This window comes from Protomyctophum bolini (assembly GCF_963924005.1).
Source record: "Protomyctophum bolini genome assembly, chromosome: 22".
Classification (NCBI taxonomy): domain Eukaryota; kingdom Metazoa; phylum Chordata; class Actinopteri; order Myctophiformes; family Myctophidae; genus Protomyctophum; species Protomyctophum bolini.
The window spans coordinates 22,952,575-22,974,695 of NC_137883.1; the positions used below are offsets into that span (position 1 = coordinate 22,952,575).

Consider the following 22,121-nt stretch of genomic DNA (forward strand, 5'->3'; position numbering starts at 1 on the left):
ATTTCTAATTTCTTCAAATTTCCGCAATTTCACGTGTTTTCCGCAATTTTTAATTTCCGCAATTTCACGTGTTTTCCGCAATTTTCAATTTCCGCAATTTCACGTGTTTTCCGCAATTTTCAATTTCCGCAATTTCACGTGTTTTCCGCAATTTTCAATTTCCGCAATTTCACGTGTTTTCCGCAATTTTTAATTTCCGCAATTTCACGTGTTTTCCGCAATTTTCAATTTCCGCAATTTCACGTGTTTTCCGCAATTTTCAATTTCCGCAATTTCACGTGTTTTCCGCAATTTTTAATTTCTGCAATTTCACGTGTTTTCCGCAATTTTTTCCGCAATTTGCTATTTCCGCAATTTCACGTGTTTTAGAAATATAGTGTTTTCAAATTTGAGAATTTTAACATGGGGCTCAATGGCAGAGCACTTTCACCTAGAAACTCCATTCACACTTTTTATTATTCAGCTTACTGTGGAGACACGTCACATGCTGTGAACACCATATAAAAAAGAATGACACAAATGGTTTTCTTCTTTTTTACATTTATTTATGGGAGGAATAAGGAACTTATGAAAACGCAGCATGAATACCCAAGTAAACATTGTGATACATACTTAATGCTTTTACTCGCTACATTAAAGTCTTCTTTCATTTATCATGAAATGTGTTTAGTAAATTATGGTTCCATTCGTTTAAAAAGTTGGTGAAGACACAGACTAGCATGCGTTTCTGCCAGTTGCTTTTCGGGACCGGAGGTTCCAATATGGCTTTTCGGGACCGGAATTTCCAATAAGGTGGATCTGAATTAGCTGAAATATCGACAAATAACTTAAGTATATACCCAATTGACTTTCATACCACTTAAACGGTGCAGCTCGCTCACAAAAGATCGGCTTCTCAGGCGACCGCCGATCAAGTCATTTGTGGGGGAAAATTGGACGATTTAGATCGGTGGGCCGGTCAAATCAGAAATTCGGAGCACCCCTAAATGTTACAATAGTTCAGAAAATACATTGTGCAAATCCTCCAAGCATTATAACACACACATTTAGGATACACACATACACACATTTAAGTATAAGTGCATAATGTGTACGTGCAAGTGCATGTGTGTGCATGTAAAACTTATCATCGCTAAAATGTGTATAATAATCCCTGAAGTTTGTGTGTGTGTGTGTGTGTGTGCGAGTGTGCGCGTGTGTACATTTTAGTGTGTGTATCATGATTGTCCCGGCAGATTGCTCGATAGGGAAGCACGCTGCCTTGAAGGTATGAATCCATAAAACCTTCTGAATAAGGACTTTCCAGCCATATACAGTACATTTCTCCCACTGGGTCACACCAGGAGAGAAGAAACAATACATGATTCCCACTCATCCCTTGTCACTTAAACGCTATACACTTGACCGGTGTCACCCAGGGATCTATACTAGTTCAGCACCTTTTTCTTTGCCCCAACACCGAATTCCTTCTTTGCTGAAAATAGCCAATCTAACTGTACAATGTACATGCTCACAAACAAACTCTTTTGAGCTCTTGTGAGCTCGTAGACCAGCACATTTTGGCCGAATGTCTGCCCCCAGAATAGGGACACAAGTCCCTGTGGACATATTCCTCCTTTGGAGGAAAAGCAATCAGGCTGATAATAGTTCCCACCGATCAGCCAGTGTGGCCAAGCCCACCCCCTCATGTGGCTTTCAACAGGCACCCCTTTAAGGGAACCGCATAGCCAAGATGGAGGCCTAGATCTCCCCGCCCCTCTGGACACAAGTCTAGGGCAGTGGTGGAGGGGGGTCAGATTGCCGGCGGAGGTCAGGCCCACCCTCTCTCTCTACTAGTCAGTTCTCCACGTTGGACCTGAGCACTCCGGGCCTGAGTCTCTGGTGCAGCCGGTAGTCCTGGCTGGCCGCTCGGCGCTGGGAGGCCGGGGAGTAGAGCTGGGCGTTGGTGGTCAGACCAGACGTCTGGGTCCTGTTGCCTCGCGACAGGGCTCTGCTGCAGCTCAGAGAGCGCCTGTCCTCCGAGCCCAGGCTCCCGAAGGCCAGCGTGGACGCGAGCTGGGCCTCGCACACCTCCAGCAGAGAGCTGACCTGATCCCTCAGCGCCTGGGATTTGAACCTGCGGCCCGCCAGGTGGAAGAAGGCCTCCACGAACGCCTGCAGTCCCATGCCTTGATGGCGAGAAGAGAAGAGTTATTTTGTTCAGTTAAAAACAAGTGAGCATGGTGGCCTTTACCACTCTCTTAGCTAGGCGTCTGATTCTGATTAAATGGAAGTCCTCTGCTCCCCCAACCCATCTTCACTGGATTAGAGATGTACTCCTCTTTATTAAATTAGAAACAATTAGATGTACCCTGAGAGGCTCTGTATCCAAATTTGAGGACACATGGGGCCCCTTCCTCGCACTAGTAAATAACTTGCAGTTCCAAGCAATTCCAGATTGAATGAGTTTAATCCTGGATCTGAGCATGCTACTGTAGATTCCCGACGCAGCTGGGTTGTTCAGTATATTTATTATTAGGAGCCATGTGTGGATGCACTGCCACGTCCATTATGTTTTGGAAGGGTGACCAATGACCATGCCATGTTGTCTTGTCTTGTCTTGTCGTACGTTTGTCTTGTTTTTGTTTCAAAACTTGATTCAGGTTATGTGGTTTGTATTAGTGTCGCTTCCATGTTAGCATAGGACTATGCAACTTTTTATTTTATTTTCTTCTTTCATATGGGTGTGTCACATATACTGTCATTTGATTTACTGTATTCCCTGAATCTTGAATAAACAAAACAGTGAAAAAAAGAAAAAAAAAACAAGTGAGCAAGAATGGAAGATAAATCTGTGCCGTTTCAAATGAGTCAACATGACACACTTGACAAAAACATAAATTATAGTCAGAACCATTTGATTTGCTCTGAAATTGTTAATTATCATGAGCTAATCCAATTTTCACTTGCTGCTGCTAGTTGATGTATCGTATACAACAATTCCTAACATGCTTTCTTTTGTTTTAGATTTCCACAGACGTATCAGTAGGCAGGGATTTCTGATCCCCTCCTGGCTATGCAGAAGTTGAGACAATAGAAAGCCAGGCATTTCATTAATAACACTGAACGGTGTTCATAGAAAACGGCAAAATAAAGTATCGTTTTCTGGTGTCCCTTTAGACAAGAACAGCGTTTTCAGGAGGTGAAAACACAACAAAGTGAAACCACCTTCCAGAGTGGAAATCTTTGAAAATGCCGTATCCTCCCCTCTCCATGTAAACCGGTAAAACGATCATGGCTCACGTGGGCTCACAACGCATATGTTTATTACATTGATGCAGAGCCGTAGGTGATATTTGGAGTTCCTAGAATGAGCAAGCACTCCCTTCGCCCCGCTCATCCTACAAATACAGATCATCAAAAATAATGAAAAACGGCGCGCTATAGTATGCCGTACGATATAGGCTATAGCCCATGGTCCAAAATGATGAGAAACGAGGATAACTTTTTTTTCCAAAATTTCAAAAAACATGGGCTATAACCCATCGTCTTTTTCATTTTTTCATTTTTGTCAAATCATCAAAAATGATGAAAAACGGCGCGCTATAGTATGCCGTACGATATAGGCTATACCCATGGTCCAAAATGATGAGAAACAAGGATAACTTTTTTTTTTCAAAATTTCAAAAAACATGGGCTATAACCCATCGTTTTTTTTATTTTTTCATTTTTGTCAAATCATCAAAAATGATGAAAAACGGCGCACTATAGTATGCCGTACGATATAGGCTATAGCCCATGGTCCAAAATGATGAGAAACGAGGATAACTTTTTTTTTCAAATTTTCAAAAAACATGGGCTATAACCCATCGTTTTTTTCATTTTTGTCAAATCATCAAAAATAATGAAAAACGGCGCGCTATAGTATGCCGTACGATATAGGCTATAGCCCATGGTCCAAAATGATGAGAAACGAGGATAACCTTTTTTTTCAAAATTTCAAAAACATGGGCTATAACCAATCGTTTTTTTTCATTTTTTCATTTTTGTCAAATCATCAAAAATGATGAAAAACGGCGCGTTATAGTATGCCGTACGATATAGGCTATACCCATGGTCCAAAATGATGAGAAACGAGGATAACCTTTTTTTTCAAAATTTCAAAAAACATGGGCTATAACCAATCGTTTTTTTTTCATTTTTTCATTTTTGTCAAATCATCAAAAATGATGAAAAACGGCGCGTTATAGTATGCCGTACGATATAGGCTATACCCATGGTCCAAAATGATGAGAAACGAGGATAACTTTTTTTTTTCCAAAATTTCAAAAAACATGGGCTATAACCCATCGTTTTTTTATTTTTTTCATTTTTGTCAAATCATCAAAAATGATGAAAAACGGCGCGTTATAGTATGCCGTACGATATAGGCTATACCCATGGTCCAAAATGATGAGAAACGAGGATAACCTTTTTTTTCAAAATTTCAAAAAACATGGGCTATAACCAATCGTTTTTTTTTCATTTTTTCATTTTTGTCAAATCATCAAAAATGATGAAAAACGGCGCGTTATAGTATGCCGTACGATATAGGCTATACCCATGGTCCAAAATGATGAGAAACGAGGATAACTTTTTCTTTTCCAAATTTCAAAAAACATGGGCTATAACCCATCGTTTTTTTATTTTTTTCATTTTTGTCAAATCATCAAAAATGATGAAAAACGGCGCGCTATAGTATGCCGTACGATATAGGCTATAGCCCATGGTCCAAAATGATGAGAAACGAGGATAACTTTTTTTTTCCAAATTTTCAAAAAACATGGGCTATAACCCATCGTTTTTTTCATTTTTGTCAAATCATCAAAAATAATGAAAAACGGCGCGCTATAGTATGCCGTACGATATAGGCTATAGCCCATGGTCCAAAATGATGAGAAACGAGGATAACTTTTTTTTCCAAAATTTCAAAAAACATGGGCTATAACCCATCGTTTTTTTCATTTTTTCATTTTTGTCAAATCATCAAAAATGATGAAAAACGGCGCGCTATAGTATGCCGTACGATATAGGCTATACCCATGGTCCAAAATGATGAGAAACGAGGATAACTTTTTTTTTTCCAAAATTTCAAAAAACATGGGCTATAACCTATCGTTTTTTTTATTTTTTCATTTTTGTCAAATCATCAAAAATGATGAAAAACGGCGCGCTATAGTATGCCGTACGATATAGGCTATAGCCCATGGTCCAAAATGATGAGAAACGAGGATAACTATTTTTTTCAAACTTTCAAAAAACATGGGCTATAACCCATCGTTTTTTTCATTTTTGTCAAATCATCAAAAATAATGAAAAACGGCGCGCTATAGTATGCCGTACGATATAGGCTATAGCCCCTTTCATAGACATTGATAGTCACAAGCATTAACAATAAAAGAATAAAACAATTGCCATATAACAAATCAATAAAAATACTTTTAGTAAAGTAAGTCTTGGTAGATCCAGAATAGGGAGGTGAGGGTTCAAGGCTTGTGTGTGTTTGTGTGTCCGTTACCTGCTTCTCTAGAGTCAGGCAGGGAGCTGGACCAGCGGCGTGTGATATCTATGTATAAGATATCCACGGACGCCATGGAGAAATGGCTGCTGCTTAGCTTACAGTTCCTGCAAACACAATACACTTACAATCAGCCAAGTTACTGTACCCGCTGGCCGCTGCAACGGGAACTGATACGACATTAATCCACTTGCATCACATTTAGTTATCAAGAACAAAGTTCATCACACTGTTGATGCTCTGGTATGGACTTCACGTCTGCCATACGATTACCAACACCAGTGGGTGGTTCTCAAACGTATACATTTCTAGGACCAACATAAATCTCAACATAATGTACACAATATTATAAAACAATAGGCCAAAATTATATATTATAATTGTTTTAATATATAGGAATCGTTAAGGGGAATCGTTAAGGAACCGGAATTGCTACAATCCTAAAGGATCCTAAGCCTAATTAAATGTGCATTGTGTACACCTATAAGCTTAGCGTTTAGGAAAAAAAATAGGACATAGGAGGGGCTAGCGCCCCTCAAAAATAATAATAATAATAAAAACAATACAAAGATAATAGTGCTTACCTGATGAAGGTACGGAAGGCGGTGGGACCCAGACGCATGTTGCCTTTGACACCGAGGAAGCGCAGGAAGATGGCAGCGATGCGCTCCACCAGCCGCAGGTAGTTGAACTGCTTGGTGTATTTGGGGTAGACCTGCTTCAGGCACAGCGAGGGCAGCGTCCCAAACTCCTCCTGCATCTTCTCTGGGGAGCGTGCGTCGCCCACGTTCTCCTCCCCCTGCTCACAGCTGCCTCCTGGCTGGGATCTGTCGTTTCACAGAGGGTTCCAAATAAAATGGCACATGTTGTTACAATAATGCTTCAACAGCCCCTAACGTAATCCAGCCAACCCTGCCCTCTAGTGGGTTAAAAGTGAGACAGCAAGCAATTCCAAGGCTTTTTTTTTCCAGTACAAATTTAAACCAGCAGTATTCTACAATAAATAATTGTTTTGGTACAAGAGTTAACTTTTTTTTCAAAATTTCAAAAAACATGGGCTATAACCCATCGTTTTTTTTTCATTTTTTCATTTTTGTCAAATCATCAAAAATTATGAAAAACGGCGCGCTATAGTATGCCGTACGATATAGGCTATAGCCCATGGTCCAAAATGATGAGAAACGAGGATAACTTTTTTTTTCAAAATTTCAAAAAACATGGGCTATAACCCATCGTTTTTTTCATTTTTTCATTTTTGTCAAATCATCAAAAATGATGAAAAGCGGCGCGCTATAGTATGCCGTACGATATAGGCTATACCCATGGTCCAAAATGATGAGAAACGAGGATAACTTTTTTTTCCCAAAATTTCAAAAAACATGGGCTATAACCCATCGTTTTTTTTATTTTTTCATTTTTGTCAAATCATCAAAAATGATGAAAAACGGCGCGCTATAGTATGCCGTACGATATAGGCTATAGCCCATGGTCCAAAATGATGAGAAACGAGGATAACTTTTTTTTTCAAATTTTCAAAAAACATGGGCTATAACCCATCGTTTTTTTCATTTTTGTCAAATCATCAAAAATAATGAAAAACGGCGCGCTATAGTATGCCGTACGATATAGGCTATAGCCCATGGTCCAAAATGATGAGAAACGAGGATAACCTTTTTTTCAAAATTTCAAAAAACATGGGCTATAACCAATCGTTTTTTTTCATTTTTGTCAAATCATCAAAAATGATGAAAAACGGCGCGTTATAGTATGCCGTACGATATAGGCTATACCCATGGTCCAAAATGATGAGAAACGAGGATAACCTTTTTTTTCAAATTTTCAAAAAACATGGGCTATAACCCATCGTTTTTTTCATTTTTGTCAAATCATCAAAAATAATGAAAAACGGCGCGCTATAGTATGCCGTACGATATAGGTTATAGCCCATGGTCCAAAATGATGAGAAACGAGGATAACCTTTTTTTTCAAAATTTCAAAAAACATGGGCTATAACAATCTTTTTTTTTCATTTTTTTATTTTTGTCAAATCATCAAAAATGATGAAAAACGGCGCGTTATAGTATGCCGTACGATATAGGCTATACCCATGGTCCAAAATGATGAGAAACGAGGATAACTTTTTTTTTTCCAAAATTTCAAAAAACATGGGCTATAACCCATCGGTTTTTTTATTTTTTCATTTTTGTCAAATCATCAAAAATGATGAAAAACGGCGCGCTATAGTATGCCGTACGATATAGGCTATAGCCCATGGTCCAAAATGATGAGAAACGAGGATAACTTTTTTTTTCAAATTTTCAAAAAACATGGGCTATAACCCATCGTTTTTTTCATTTTTGTCAAATCATCAAAAATAATGAAAAACGGCGCGCTATAGTATGTCGTACGATATAGGCTATAGCCCATGGTCCAAAATGATGAGAAACGAGGATAACTTTTTTTTTCAAAATTTCAAAAAACATGGGCTATAACCCATCGTTTTTTTCATTTTTTCATTTTTGTCAAATCATCAAAAATGATGAAAAACGGCGCGCTATAGTATGCCGTACGATATAGGCTATACCCATGGTCCAAAATGATGAGAAACGAGGATAACTTTTTTTTTTCCAAAATTTCAAAAAACATGGGCTATAACCCATCGTTTTTTTTATTTTTTCATTTTTGTCAAATCATCAAAAATGATGAAAAACGGCGCGCTATAGTATGCCGTACGATATAGGCTATAGCCCATGGTCCAAAATGATGAGAAACGAGGATAACTTTATTTTTCAAAATTTCAAAAAACATGGGCTATAACCCATCGTTTTTTTCATTTTTTCATTTTAGGCTAAATTTAGGCTAAATGCCTAAATTGTATAACTATTTTTTTCAAATTTTCAAAAAACATGGGCTATAACCCATCGTTTTTTTCATTTTTGTCAAATCATCAAAAATAATGAAAAACGGCACGCTATAGTATGCCGTACGATATAGGCTATAGCCCCTTTCATAGACATTGATAGTCACAAGCATTAACAATAAAATAATAAAACAATTGCCATATAACAAATCAATAAAAATACTTTTAGTAAAGTAAGTCTTGGTAGATCCAGAATAGGGAGGTGAGGGTTCAAGGCTTGTGTGTGTTTGTGTGTCCGTTACCTGCTTCTCTAGAGTCAGGCAGGGAGCTGGACCAGCGGCGTGTGATATCTATGTATAAGATATCCACGGACGCCATGGAGAAATGGCTGCTGCTTAGCTTACAGTTCCTGCAAACACAATACACTTACAATCAGCCAAGTTACTGTACCCGCTGGCCGCTGCAACGGGAACTGATACGACATTAATCCACTTGCATCACATTTAGTTATCAAGAACAAAGTTCATCACACTGTTGATGCACTGGTATGGACTTCACGTCTGCCATACGATTACCAACACCAGTGGGTGGTTCTCAAACGTATACATTTCTAGGACCAACATAAATCTCAACATAATGTACACAATATTATAAAACAATAGGCCAAAATTATATATTATAATTGTTTTAATATATAGGAATCGTTAAGGGGAATCGTTAAGGAACCGGAATTGCTACAATCCTAAAGGATCCTAAGCCTAATTAAATGTGCATTGTGTACACCTATAGGCTTAGCGTTTAGGAAAAAAAATAGGACATAGGAGGGGCTAGCGCCCCTCAACAATAATAATAATAATAAAAACAATACAAAGATAATAGTGCTTACCTGATGAAGGTACGGAAGGCGGTGGGACCCAGACGCATGTTGCCTTTGACACTGAGGAAGCGCAGGAAGATGGCGGCGATGCGCTCCACCAGCCGCAGGTAGTTGAACTGCTTGGTGTATTTGGGGTAGACCTGCTTCAGGCACAGCGAGGGCAGCGTCCCAAACTCCTCCTGCATCTTCTCTGGGGAGCGTGCGTCGCCCACGTTCTCCTCCCCCTGCTCACAGCTGCCTCCTGGCTGGGATCTGTCGTTTCACAGAGGGTTCCAAATAAAATGGCACATGTTGTTACAATAATGCTTCAACAGCCCCTAACGTAATCCAGCCAACCCTGCCCTCTAGTGGGTTAAAAGTGAGACAGCAAGCAATTCCAAGGCTTTTTTTTTTCCAGTACAAATTTAAACCAGCAGTATTCTACAATAAATAATTGTTTTGGTACAAGAGTTAACTTTTTTTTCAAAATTTCAAAAAACATGGGCTATAACCCATCGTTTTTTTTCATTTTTTCATTTTTGTCAAATCATCAAGAATTATGAAAAACGGCGCGCTATAGTATGCCGTACGATATAGGCTATAGCCCATGGTCCAAAATGATGAGAAACGAGGATAACTTCTTTTTTCAAAATTTCAAAAAACATAAGCTATAACCAATCGTTTTTTTTTCATTTTTTCATTTTTGTCAAATCATCAAAAATGATGAAAAACGGCGCGTTATAGTATGCCGTACGATATAGGCTATACCCATGGTCCAAAATGATGAGAAACGAGGATAACTTTTTTTTTTTCAAATTTTCAAAAAACATGGGCTATAACCCATCGTTTTTTTCATTTTTGTCAAATCATCAAAAATAATGAAAAACGGCGCGCTATAGTATGCCGTACGATATAGGCTATAGCCCATGGTCCAAAATGATGAGAAACGAGGATAACCTTTTTTTTCAAAATTTCAAAAAACATGGGCTATAACCAATCGTTTTTTTTCATTTTTTCATTTTTGTCAAATCATCAAAAATGATGAAAAACGGCGCGTTATAGTATGCTGTACGATATAGGCTATACCCATGGTCCAAAATGATGAGAAACGAGGATAACTTTTTTTTCAAAATTTCAAAAAACATGGGCTATAACCAATCGTTTTTTTTTCATTTTTTCATTTTTGTCAAATCATCAAAAATGATGAAAAACGGCGCGTTATAGTATGCCGTACGATATAGGCTATACCCATGGTCCAAAATGATGAGAAACGAGGATAACTTTTTTTTTTTCAAATTTTCAAAAAACATGGGCTATAACACATCGTTTTTTTCATTTTTGTCAAATCATCAAAAATAATGAAAAACGGCGCGCTATAGTATGCCGTACGATATAGGCTATAGCCCATGGTCCAAAATGATGAGAAACGAGGATAACCTTTTTTTTCAAAATTTCAAAAAACATGGGCTATAACCAATCGTTTTTTTTCATTTTTTCATTTTTGTCAAATCATCAAAAATGATGAAAAACGGCGCGTTATAGTATGCTGTACGATATAGGCTATACCCATGGTCCAAAATGATGAGAAACGAGGATAACTTTTTTTTTTCCAAAATTTCAAAAAACATGGGCTATAACCCATCGTTTTTTGTTTTTTTTCATTTTTGTCAAATCATCAAAAATAATGAAAAACGGCGCGCTATAGTATGCCGTACGATATAGGCTATAGCCCATGGTCCAAAATGATGAGAAACGAGGATAACTTTTTTTTTCCAAATTTTCAAAAAACATGGGCTATAACCCATCGTTTTTTTCATTTTTTCATTTTTGTCAAATCATCAAAAATGATGAAAAACGGCGCGCTATAGTATGCCGTACGATATAGGCTATACCCATGGTCCAAAATGATGAGAAACGAGGATAACTTTTCTTTTTTCAAAATTTCAAAAAACATGGGATATAACCCATCGTTTTTTTTATTTTTTCATTTTTGTCAAATCATCAAAAATGATGAAAAACGGCGCGCTATAGTATGCCGTACGATATAGGCTATAGCCCATGGTCCAAAATGATGAGAAACGAGGATAACTTTTTTTTTCAAAATTTCAAAAAACATGGGCTATAACCCATCGTTTTTTTCATTTTTTCATTTTTGTCAAATCATCAAAAATGATGAAAAACGGCGCGCTATAGTATGCCGTACGATATAGGCTATAGCCCCTTTCATAGACATTGATAGTCACAAGCATTAACAATAAAAGAATAAAACAATTGCCATATAACAAATCAATAAAAATACTTTTAGTAAAGTAAGTCTTGGTAGATCCAGAATAGGGAGGTGAGGGTTCAAGGCTTGTGTGTGTTTGTGTGTCCGTTACCTGCTTCTCTAGAGTCAGGCAGGGAGCTGGACCAGCGGCGTGTGATATCTATGTATAAGATATCCACGGACGCCATGGAGAAATGGCTGCTGCTTAGCTTACAGTTCCTGCAAACACAATACACTTACAATCAGCCAAGTTACTGTACCCGCTGGCCGCTGCAACGGGAACTGATACGACATTAATCCACTTGCATCACATTTAGTTATCAAGAACAAAGTTCATCACACTGTTGATGCTCTGGTATGGACTTCACGTCTGCCATACGATTACCAACACCAGTGGGTGGTTCTCAAACGTATACATTTCTAGGACCAACATAAATCTCAACATAATGTACACAATATTATAAAACAATAGGCCAAAATTATATATTATAATTGTTTTAATATATAGGAATCGTTAAGGGGAATCGTTAAGGAACCGGAATTGCTACAATCCTAAAGGATCCTAAGCCTAATTAAATGTGCATTGTGTACACCTATAGGCTTAGCGTTTAGGAAAAAAAATAGGACATAGGAGGGGCTAGCGCCCCTCAAAAATAATAATAATAATAAAAACAATACAAAGATAATAGTGCTTACCTGATGAAGGTACGGAAGGCGGTGGGACCCAGACGCATGTTGCCTTTGACACCGAGGAAGCGCAGGAAGATGGCGGCGATGCGCTCCACCAGCCGCAGGTAGTTGAACTGCTTGGTGTATTTGGGGTAGACCTGCTTCAGGCACAGCGAGGGCAGCGTCCCAAACTCCTCCTGCATCTTCTCTGGGGAGCGTGCGTCGCCCACGTTCTCCTCCCCCTGCTCACAGCTGCCTCCTGGCTGGGATCTGTCGTTTCACAGAGGGTTCCAAATAAAATGGCACATGTTGTTACAATAATGCTTCAACAGCCCCTAACGTAATCCAGCCAACCCTGCCCTCTAGTGGGTTAAAAGTGAGACAGCAAGCAATTCCAAGGCTTTTTTTTTTCCAGTACAAATTTAAACCAGCAGTATTCTACAATAAATAATTGTTTTGGTACAAGAGTTAACTTTTTTTTCAAAATTTCAAAAAACATGGGCTATAACCCATCGTTTTTTTTCATTTTTTCATTTTTGTCAAATCACCAAAATTATGAAAAACGGCGCGCTATAGTATGCCGTACGATATAGGCTATAGCCCATGGTCCAAAATGATGAGAAACGAGGATAACGCGCTGTGCATTGCGACGGGTAGATAGCTTGTAGATCTGCTACTTTCAGCGCAGGAAGGGCGCATGCTTATGACGCTCTTTAACTATGCATCATTCAGCAGGCAGCAGCCAGCGACAGTCGAGCAGCAGTCACGGAAAGTGACGGAATGCACAGGCAGATCATCCGACACAACTGTATTGCACACATATGTGCTTTCATCCACGATTCCATAGCCTTCTAAATCTTATTTCCCATCCACGGGCACAAGCAACGTGATATTAGCAGCTTCCACCCGATCTGTGGTGGTGTTCTGTTGACGAGGGAAGCTAGTAGCTAGCATGGGAGCTAACGTTAGTTTTAACACTATGTACTTTGCATCCGTTCCCCAACCCCTCACACTCGCTGCTGCGTTTACACGGGCAGACACAAAGACGAATGGGAATATCATTTGGAGCTTTAACAATGAATGATAGACTGTATCGTTGCCTCTGCCCGTGTTTAATGGTCAGGGTTTCACTGTCCACAGCAGGCAGACTTGTCAAAACGATGCACTTCCCAAAACTCAGAGACATGCCACCACCTATAAATTCAAACCCACCTCTGGAATATTGCTAAATCATTCCACTTTAATTTATTTATTCCATAGTCTTAGTTTTTCTCTAATAAAGTTGTTTTTATTTGTTTTCTCATGTTCTCCTTGAAAAGTGTCTCTAAGTACTCAGAGAAGCTTTATATAAATAATATTATCACTACTATTATTACTACTTGTTTTTATTGCCTATGCTTATGTAGAAAAAAAGCTCACTGCTCAGGTCAAATAGGCCTATTGATATGCGATTAAAATGTGATTAATTGAGATTAATTAATCAAAAGCCTCCAATTATTTAGATGTTTTTTAATGGACCCATAAGTGTTTATTATTTAAGTTAGGTTTTGCCATAATCATGTCTTTTGCCATAATCAGGTAGCTTTACAACAAAGATGTATTCGGCTATTCGGTATTCGGTTTTCGGCCAACTGTTTCCTATATTCGGTATTCGGTTTCGGCCAAGAATTTCCCTTTCGGTGCATCCCTAGCTATAACCAATCGTTTTTTTTCATTTTTTCATTTTTGTCAAATCATCAAAAATGATGAAAAACGGCGCGCTATAGTATGCCGTACGATATAGGCTATAGCCCATGGTCCAAAATGATGAGAAACGAGGATAACCTTTTTTTTCAAAATTTCAAAAAACATGGGCTATAACCAATCGTTTTTTTTCATTTTTTCATTTTTGTCAAATCATCAAAAATGATGAAAAACGGCGCGTTATAGTATGCCGTACGATATAGGCTATACCCATGGTCCAAAATGATGAGAAACGAGGATAACCTTTTTTTTCAAATTTTCAAAAAACATGGGCTATAACCCATCGTTTTTTTCATTTTTGTCAAATCATCAAAAATAATGAAAAACGGCGCGCTATAGTATGCCGTACGATATAGGCTATAGCCCATGGTCCAAAATGATGAGAAACGAGGATAACCTTTTTTTTCAAAATTTCAAAAAACATGGGCTATAACCAATCGTTTTTTTTCATTTTTTCATTTTTGTCAAATCATCAAAAATGATGAAAAACGGCGCGTTATAGTATGCCGTACGATATAGGCTATACCCATGGTCCAAAATGATGAGAAACGAGGATAACTTTTTTTTTCTCCAAAATTTCAAAAAACATGGGCTATAACCCATCGTTTTTTTTATTTTTTCATTTTTGTCAAATCATCAAAAATGATGAAAAACGGCGCGCTATAGTATGCCGTACGATATAGGCTATAGCCCATGGTCCAAAATGATGAGAAACGAGGATAACTTTTTTTTTCAAATTTTCAAAAAACATGGGCTATAACCCATCGTTTTTTTCATTTTTGTCAAATCATCAAAAATAATGAAAAACGGCGCGCTATAGTATGCCGTACGATATAGGCTATAGCCCATGGTCCAAAATGATGAGAAACGAGGATAACTTTTTTTTTCAAAATTTCAAAAAACATGGGCTATAACCCATCGTTTTTTTTATTTTTTCATTTTTGTCAAATCATCAAAAATGATGAAAAACGGCGCGCTATAGTATGCCGTACGATATAGGCTATACCCATGGTCCAAAATGATGAGAAACGAGGATAACCTTTTTTTTCAAATTTTCAAAAAACATGGGCTATAACCCATCGTTTTTTTCATTTTTGTCAAATCATCAAAAATAATGAAAAACGGCGCGCTATAGTATGCCGTACGATATAGGCTATAGCCCATGGTCCAAAATGATGAGAAACGAGGATAACCTTTTTTTTCAAAATTTCAAAAAACATGGGCTATAACCAATCGTTTTTTTTCATTTTTTCATTTTTGTCAAATCATCAAAAATGATGAAAAACGGCGCGTTATAGTATGCCGTACGATATAGGCTATACCCATGGTCCAAAATGATGAGAAACGAGGATAACTTTTTTTTTTCCAAAATTTCAAAAAACATGGGCTATAACCCATCGTTTTTTTTATTTTTTCATTTTTGTCAAATCATCAAAAATGATGAAAAACGGCGCGCTATAGTATGCCGTACGATATAGGCTATAGCCCATGGTCCAAAATGATGAGAAACGAGGATAACTTTTTTTTTCAAATTTTCAAAAAACATGGGCTATAACCCATCGTTTTTTTCATTTTTGTCAAATCATCAAAAATAATGAAAAACGGCGCGCTATAGTATGCCGTACGATATAGGCTATAGCCCATGGTCCAAAATGATGAGAAACGAGGATAACTTTTTTTTTCAAAATTTCAAAAAACATGGGCTATAACCCATCGTTTTTTTTATTTTTTCATTTTTGTCAAATCATCAAAAATGATGAAAAACGGCGCGCTATAGTATGCCGTACGATATAGGCTATACCCATGGTCCAAAATGATGAGAAACGAGGATAACTTTTTTTTTTCCAAAATTTCAAAAAACATGGGCTATAACCCATCGTTTTTTTTATTTTTTCATTTTTGTCAAATCATCAAAAATGATGAAAAACGGCGCGCTATAGTATGCCGTACGATATAGGCTATAGCCCATGGTCCAAAATGATGAGAAACGAGGATAACTATTTTTTTCAAATTTTCAAAAAACATGGGCTATAACCCATCGTTTTTTTCATTTTTGTCAAATCATCAAAAATAATGAAAAACGGCACGCTATAGTATGCCGTACGATATAGGCTATAGCCCCTTTCATAGACATTGATAGTCACAAGCATTAACAATAAAAGAATAAAACAATTGCCATATAACAAATCAATAAAAATACTTTTAGTAAAGTAAGTCTTGGTAGATCCAGAATAGGGAGGTGAGGGTTCAAGGCTTGTGTGTGTTTGTGTGTCCGTTACCTGCTTCTCTAGAGTCAGGCAGGGAGCTGGACCAGCGGCGTGTGATATCTATGTATAAGATATCCACGGACGCCATGGAGAAATGGCTGCTGCTTAGCTTACAGTTCCTGCAAACACAATACACTTACAATCAGCCAAGTTACTGTACCCGCTGGCCGCTGCAACGGGAACTGATACGACATTAATCCACTTGCATCACATTTAGTTATCAAGAACAAAGTTCATCACACTGTTGATGCTCTGGTATGGACTTCACGTCTGCCATACGATTACCAACACCAGTGGGTGGTTCTCAAACTTACACATTTCTAGGACCAACATAAATCTCAACATAATGTACACAATATTATAAAACAATAGGCCAAAATTATATATTATAATTGTTTTAATATATAGGAATCGTTAAGGGGAATCGTTAAGGAACCGGAATTGCTACAATCCTAAAGGATCCTAAGCCTAATTAAATGTGCATTGTGTACACCTATAGGCTTAGCGTTTAGGGAAAAAAATAGGACATAGGAGGGGCTAGCGCCCCTCAAAAATAATAATAATAATAAAAACAATACAAAGATAATAGTGCTTACCTGATGAAGGTACGGAAGGCGGTGGGACCCAGACGCATGTTGCCTTTGACACCGAGGAAGCGCAGGAAGATGGCGGCGATGCGCTCCACCAGCCGCAGGTAGTTGAACTGCTTGGTGTATTTGGGGTAGACCTGCTTCAGGCACAGCGAGGGCAGCGTCCCAAACTCCTCTTGCATCTTCTCTGGGGAGCGTGCGTCGCCCACGTTCTCCTCCCCCTGCTCACAGCTGCCTCCTGGCTGGGATCTGTCGTTTCACAGAGGGTTCCAAATAAAATGGCACATGTTGTTACAATAATGCTTCAACAGCCCCTAACGTAATCCAGCCAACCCTGCCCTCTAGTGGGTTAAAAGTGAGACAGCAAGCAATTCCATGGCTTTTTTCCAGTACAAATTTAAACCAGCAGTATTCTACAATAAATAATTGTTTTGGTACAAGAGTTAACTTTTTTTTCAAAATTTCAAAAAACATGGGCTATAACCCATCGTTTTTTTTAATTTTTTAATTTTTGTCAAATCATCAAAAATTATGAAAAACGGCGCGCTATAGTATGCCGTACGATATAGGCTATAGCCCATGGTCCAAAATGATGAGAAACGAGGATAACTTTTTTTTTCAAAATTTCAAAAAACATGGGCTATAACCCATCGTTTTTTTTATTTTTGTCAAATCATCACAAATGACGAAAAACGGCGCGTTATAGTATGCCGTACGATATAGGCTATACCCATGGTCCAAAATGATGAGAAACGAGGATAACTTTTTTTTTCAAAATTTAAAAAAACATGGGCTATAACCCATCGTTTTTTTCATTTTTGTCAAATCATCAAAAATGATGAAAAACGGCACGCTATAGTATGCCGTACGTTCTCTATCGTGTTCGAGACTGGCTCTCCACTACATATTATTCAATATGTACGGGAACTGACCCCACGGGGCAGTGTACATGGATATCTCTTTAAGACACATCATCTACGGTGGCCCTGCTCAGATGCCAATCAGCGGGCTACTTAAGCCCCATCTGTGCAGAGCCACTTCGATCTTTTGATTTCCACGAGACAGACGTTACTAGGTTATCTCAGCAGTTGGAAACGCATCAGAAAAAATATATTAGAACAGCTGCGTGGCACACAGTCCACTCGCCTTGCTTAGGTGAGAAGAGAGCCGGTCGTCCTGACGACTCCTCTCTGGGCGCCGCGTAGCTCCACATTCCACAACAACAACGACAACAACAGCAAACAAGCTGAGTGCCGAGTCCGTCTTGCGGAGGAAGCCTCAGTTTGTCCGTGCGACCGCTCCTTGGTGAAACCTGCTCGTTGGGGGAAACCTTGGAGACGGCGTTCGGTCCGTGCGTCCAACCCTTGGTGAAACCTGCTCGTTGGGGGAAACCTTGGGTCGGCGTTCGGGTGGCCACTGGCCAGAGGGTCCAAGTGTGAAGCCAACCACGTTGGTAGATCCTTGGCTCCCCGGCTGCAGAAGCGCTGGGACCCAGAGCGAAACCGACCTCGTCGGTGAACCTCCGGTGGACCATCGCGGGCCGCGGCTGTATAGTATACAGTGTATACCGGCCAGACCGCACAGAGGGGAAAACAATAACAAACCCCCGACTTCCGCGTTGACGTCACACGTCGGCGTGGGGGGAGGGAGCGCTAGTGAATACACTCTGTCACCCTCACTCGTCGTGTAGGCTGGTTGCCAGGTTGTCTACAATATAAGTGGGTTTATACACACTTATAGATATATAGGTATAGATAGTATACTGTGATACACATCTATATACATACACACTTATAGATGTATAGGTATAGATAGTATACTGTGATACATATCTATATACCCATCCAGGTACTGAATAGATAGATAGCTATACATGCATGTATTATTTATATAGATAAATTAAATATATGCAGTTATAATACACGTCTATAGAGTTGTCTGAATATACAAATAAGTAAATAGATATATCTATATATGTATATAAACATATAGATGTGAATTATAACACATAGCTATATATTATTTAGGTACATAGGCAGAAACATGGCCAGTCCAGTGCACACCTGTTCGGTGTGTGGGGTGAAAATGCCCATGGAGGACGGCCATGATAGGTGCATGCTGTGCTTGGGTCTGGACCATGCACATACGGCCAGTTTGGACCCGGCATCCTGTATGAATTGTTTCATCCTGCCGGCTAGAGTGAGGGAGGCCAGGGCTCGGTCACTCTCGCTGGTACCGGTAGAGGCTATTTTAGCCCAGCAGCATCAGGCCAAGCGGATGAAGACTGCCGTGGGGGGCGACCAGCGGCAGAGGCAACCGCCGTCAGCCACAGCTTCGTCAGCCCCACCAGCTCCGCTAAATCCAACAACCCCACGGCGCCCAGCAGCCATAGTGGTGGCTCCTCCAGCTCTACGGCGCCTTATAACTCTGCGGCGCCCTACGGCCACAATATCGGCCCCACCGGCTCCACAGCACCCTGCTGCCATTGTAGGCCAGGAGGAGGTGCACCTGGAGGGTGGGTCGGAGGAGGAGGAGGTTGATGTGGTGGGGGATGACCCCGATGACCCCAAGGACCTCGAGGAAGAAGGCCTCCCCACCTGGCAGGAGGGGGAGGAGGCACAGGCGGAGGAGGAGCAGGAACAAGAGCAGTACCCCTCCTCCGATCTTGAGCTCATAGCACGGGCCGCACGGGCCCTGGACGTAGAGCTGCCCTCAGGGCGGACACAGAAAACCTCCCGGTTCGACGACGAGGGGGGGGACCAGCCGCACTCCCTCTTGGTGCCCCTGCTCCCAGACGTGGAGGACTTAGTGCTCCAGCAGTTTAAGAAGCCGACGGAGGCCCACCACTGGTCAGGCCTAGTTAGACGGCTAGCGAACGTGGAAGGTCCGGAGAGGATCGGCTGTGGCCCACCACCGACCTTGGATCGGGCCTTGGGGGCCTGGATCGCCCCCGCCACATCGGTTCTGGGGCAACCAGCCTGTGCCACAAAGGACACCAAGGCCATGGACACCATGCTGACCAGAGTGCATGGAGCCTTGGCAGTTCAGGGCCAACTGGCCAATACAGCATCGATCCTAGCCCTGTACCAACGCGGTCTGGCTAGGCAGCTGGACAGCGAGGGTCCCGACCCCACTGCGGAGTTGCAGCAGGTGTCTACGCTTTTGGCAAAACTAATGAAGGAGCAAGCGGTGGCATCAGGCAGGGCGCTTGCCTCACTCTGCGTGGCAAGGCGCCACCTCTGGCTGTCACAGTCGAAGCTGGAAGCGGTTGACAGGAAATGTCTGACGGCGCTACCCGTGGTACCATCGGCCATGTTCGGGCCGAGTGCCATGACATTGCTCCAGCAGGCCCAGGAGGGCCGCAAGTGTGCCAGGGAGGTGTCGGGGGCTATCCAGAAGGGTCGCAGCCAGCGTGTCACGACCCCACGGGCAGAGCCACCCCGACCGACTTATGACGCTCCAGGGGACCTAAGGGGCCAGTTGGACTCCTTCCGGCGCGGCAGGTCCGGACGAGGCCAGAGGCGTGCGCGGGGGCGGGGCAGAGGGCCCCGGGCGCCCCATGCGCGCTCCTGACGGTGGGGGGGGCTCAACCCCCCCTTGCCGCCCCTGGAACAGACATTGTTCCGGGGGACAATCGGGCGGACCCCTGGGTGATTTCCACCATGACCCAGGGGTATCGGGTGCCGCAGGCCACTCAGCAGGCGCAGAGAGACCTGCGGGCCATAGTATGGGTTCATCCCTTTCCCCGGGGACTCAAGCTCTGGGCCTGGCCCCTGAGAGGGCGGAGTTCCTAGCCATGGGGTTGCCTCCATCGGTGGTTGGGACTCTGCAGGAAGCCCGGGCTCCATCTACAAGGAGGGTGTACGCATACCGCTGGGAAAATTTCCAAGTATGGTGCACTGCGAGGCAGGTGGATCCCCTCTCTTGTGGGGCTTGCGACATCCTCTCGTTCCTCCAGGGAATGTTGGAGGCAGGCAAGTCTCCCACGACTTTGAGGGGCATGGTGGCGGCCATAAAGGCGAACCGGGTTGGGCCCCGTAAACTGGCAGACGGTTGTTGCGACCTGATTAGTCAGTTCCTTAAAGGCGCCACAAGGTCTCATCCCTCGCAGGGTAGGCCGACAGCCCCCCCTTGGGATCTGGAGGTGGTACTGTCGGCCTTGCGGCACGGGCCGTTCGAGCCCCTGGAAACGGTGGAGCTGGAATGGCTCTCCCGCAAGACCGCATTTTTGCTGGCAATGGCATCCGCAAAAAGAATAGGTGAGCTACATGCCCTGTCAGTGCATGAGGAGTGCTGCCACTTCTTGCCCGAGGAGGCTGGGGTGATATTGCGACCGAACCCTGCGTTCCACCCTAAGGTTTGGTCTGGGTCTCGAGCCAGTCAGTCCCTTGAGTTGCGCCCGCTCGACCCCTCACAAGGAGAAGGGGGATCGGGCGGGCAGGCTCTGTTATGCCCCCTCAGGGCCCTGAGGACGTACCATCGGCGGACGCAAGACCTCAGGACAACGGACCAGCTGTTCGTCTGCTATAGACATAACTGCCTCGGGAAGCCGGTCTCGAAGGCTAGGCTTTCTCACTGGGTAGTGGAAACCATCCAGGAGGCATATAGACAGGCAGGCAAGCCAGCCCCGTCAGGGGTACGGGCACACTCGACTCGCGGCCTCGCAGCCTCATGGGCTTTGTGGCGAGGCGCGACCTTGTCCGAGATATGCACAGCAGCATCTTGGTCGACGCCCTCCACATTCACAAGGTTCTACTGTGTGAACGTGGCAGCCAGCACCCAGTTCACGGAGCGTGTACTGGGCTCCAGGCAGTAGCTTGGACTGGCCTTAGCGTCTAGGAGTTTGTGACTGGCCTCAGTGGTCAGGGCCAGCTGGGCCTAGGTGGCGGCTCACACCTAGGCCACGAGTTTTGTTGACTGGCCTCAGGGTCTGGGGGCCAGCTGGGCCTAGGTTGCGTCTTGCACCTAGGCCACGAGTTTTGTTGACTGGCCTCAGGGTCTGGGGGCCAGCTGGGCCTAGGTTGCGTCTTGCACCTAGGCCACGAGTTTTGTTGACTGGCCGCAGCGTCTGGCTGGGCCAGCTGGGCCTAGGTTGCGTCTTGCACCTAGGCCACGAGCATCATATCCTTATACAAGGGCTTGGAGCAACAACAGCAAACAAGCTGAGTGCCGAGTCCGTCTTGCGGAGGAAGCCTCAGTTTGTCCGTGCGACCGCTCCTTGGTGAAACCTGCTCGTTGGGGGAAACCGTGGAGACGGCGTTCGGTCCGTGCGTCCAACCCTTGGTGAAACCTGCTCGTTGGGGGAAACCTTGGGTCGGCGTTCGGGTGGCCACT

The 22,121-nt window shown here is 42.2% G+C and overlaps 1 protein-coding gene across 1 annotated transcript; it reads right to left on the reverse strand.

Moving 5' to 3' along the window:
- Positions 1–6,144: 6,144 nt before the first annotated feature.
- Positions 6,145–17,421, reverse strand: LOC308309442 (uncharacterized protein). Its single transcript, XM_080755286.1, has 5 exons — positions 16,794–17,421; positions 12,215–12,457; positions 9,283–9,525; positions 8,699–8,805; positions 6,145–6,363 (listed from the first exon to the last, which is right to left on the reverse strand). The coding sequence occupies exons 1-5, from the start codon at positions 16,967–16,969 to the stop codon at positions 6,257–6,259; spliced, it is 876 nt and encodes a 291-aa protein (XP_080611412.1). The 5' UTR covers positions 16,970–17,421; the 3' UTR covers positions 6,145–6,256.
- Between the last annotated feature and the right edge of the window lie 4,700 nt (positions 17,422–22,121).

What these genes read in the sequence shown, in the direction of transcription:
- LOC308309442 (XM_080755286.1), bottom strand. Translation starts at nt 16,969, where the DNA reads ATGCAAGAGGAGTTTGGGACGCTGCCCTCGCTGTGCCTGAAGCAGGTC. An exon ending in GCCTTCCGTACCTTCATCAG is followed by an intron (nt 12,458 to 16,793) that starts GTAAGCACTATT and finishes GTGAAACGACAG; the next exon opens with ATCCCAGCCAGGAGGCAGCT. An exon ending in GCCTTCCGTACCTTCATCAG is followed by an intron (nt 9,526 to 12,214) that starts GTAAGCACTATT and finishes GTGAAACGACAG; the next exon opens with ATCCCAGCCAGGAGGCAGCT.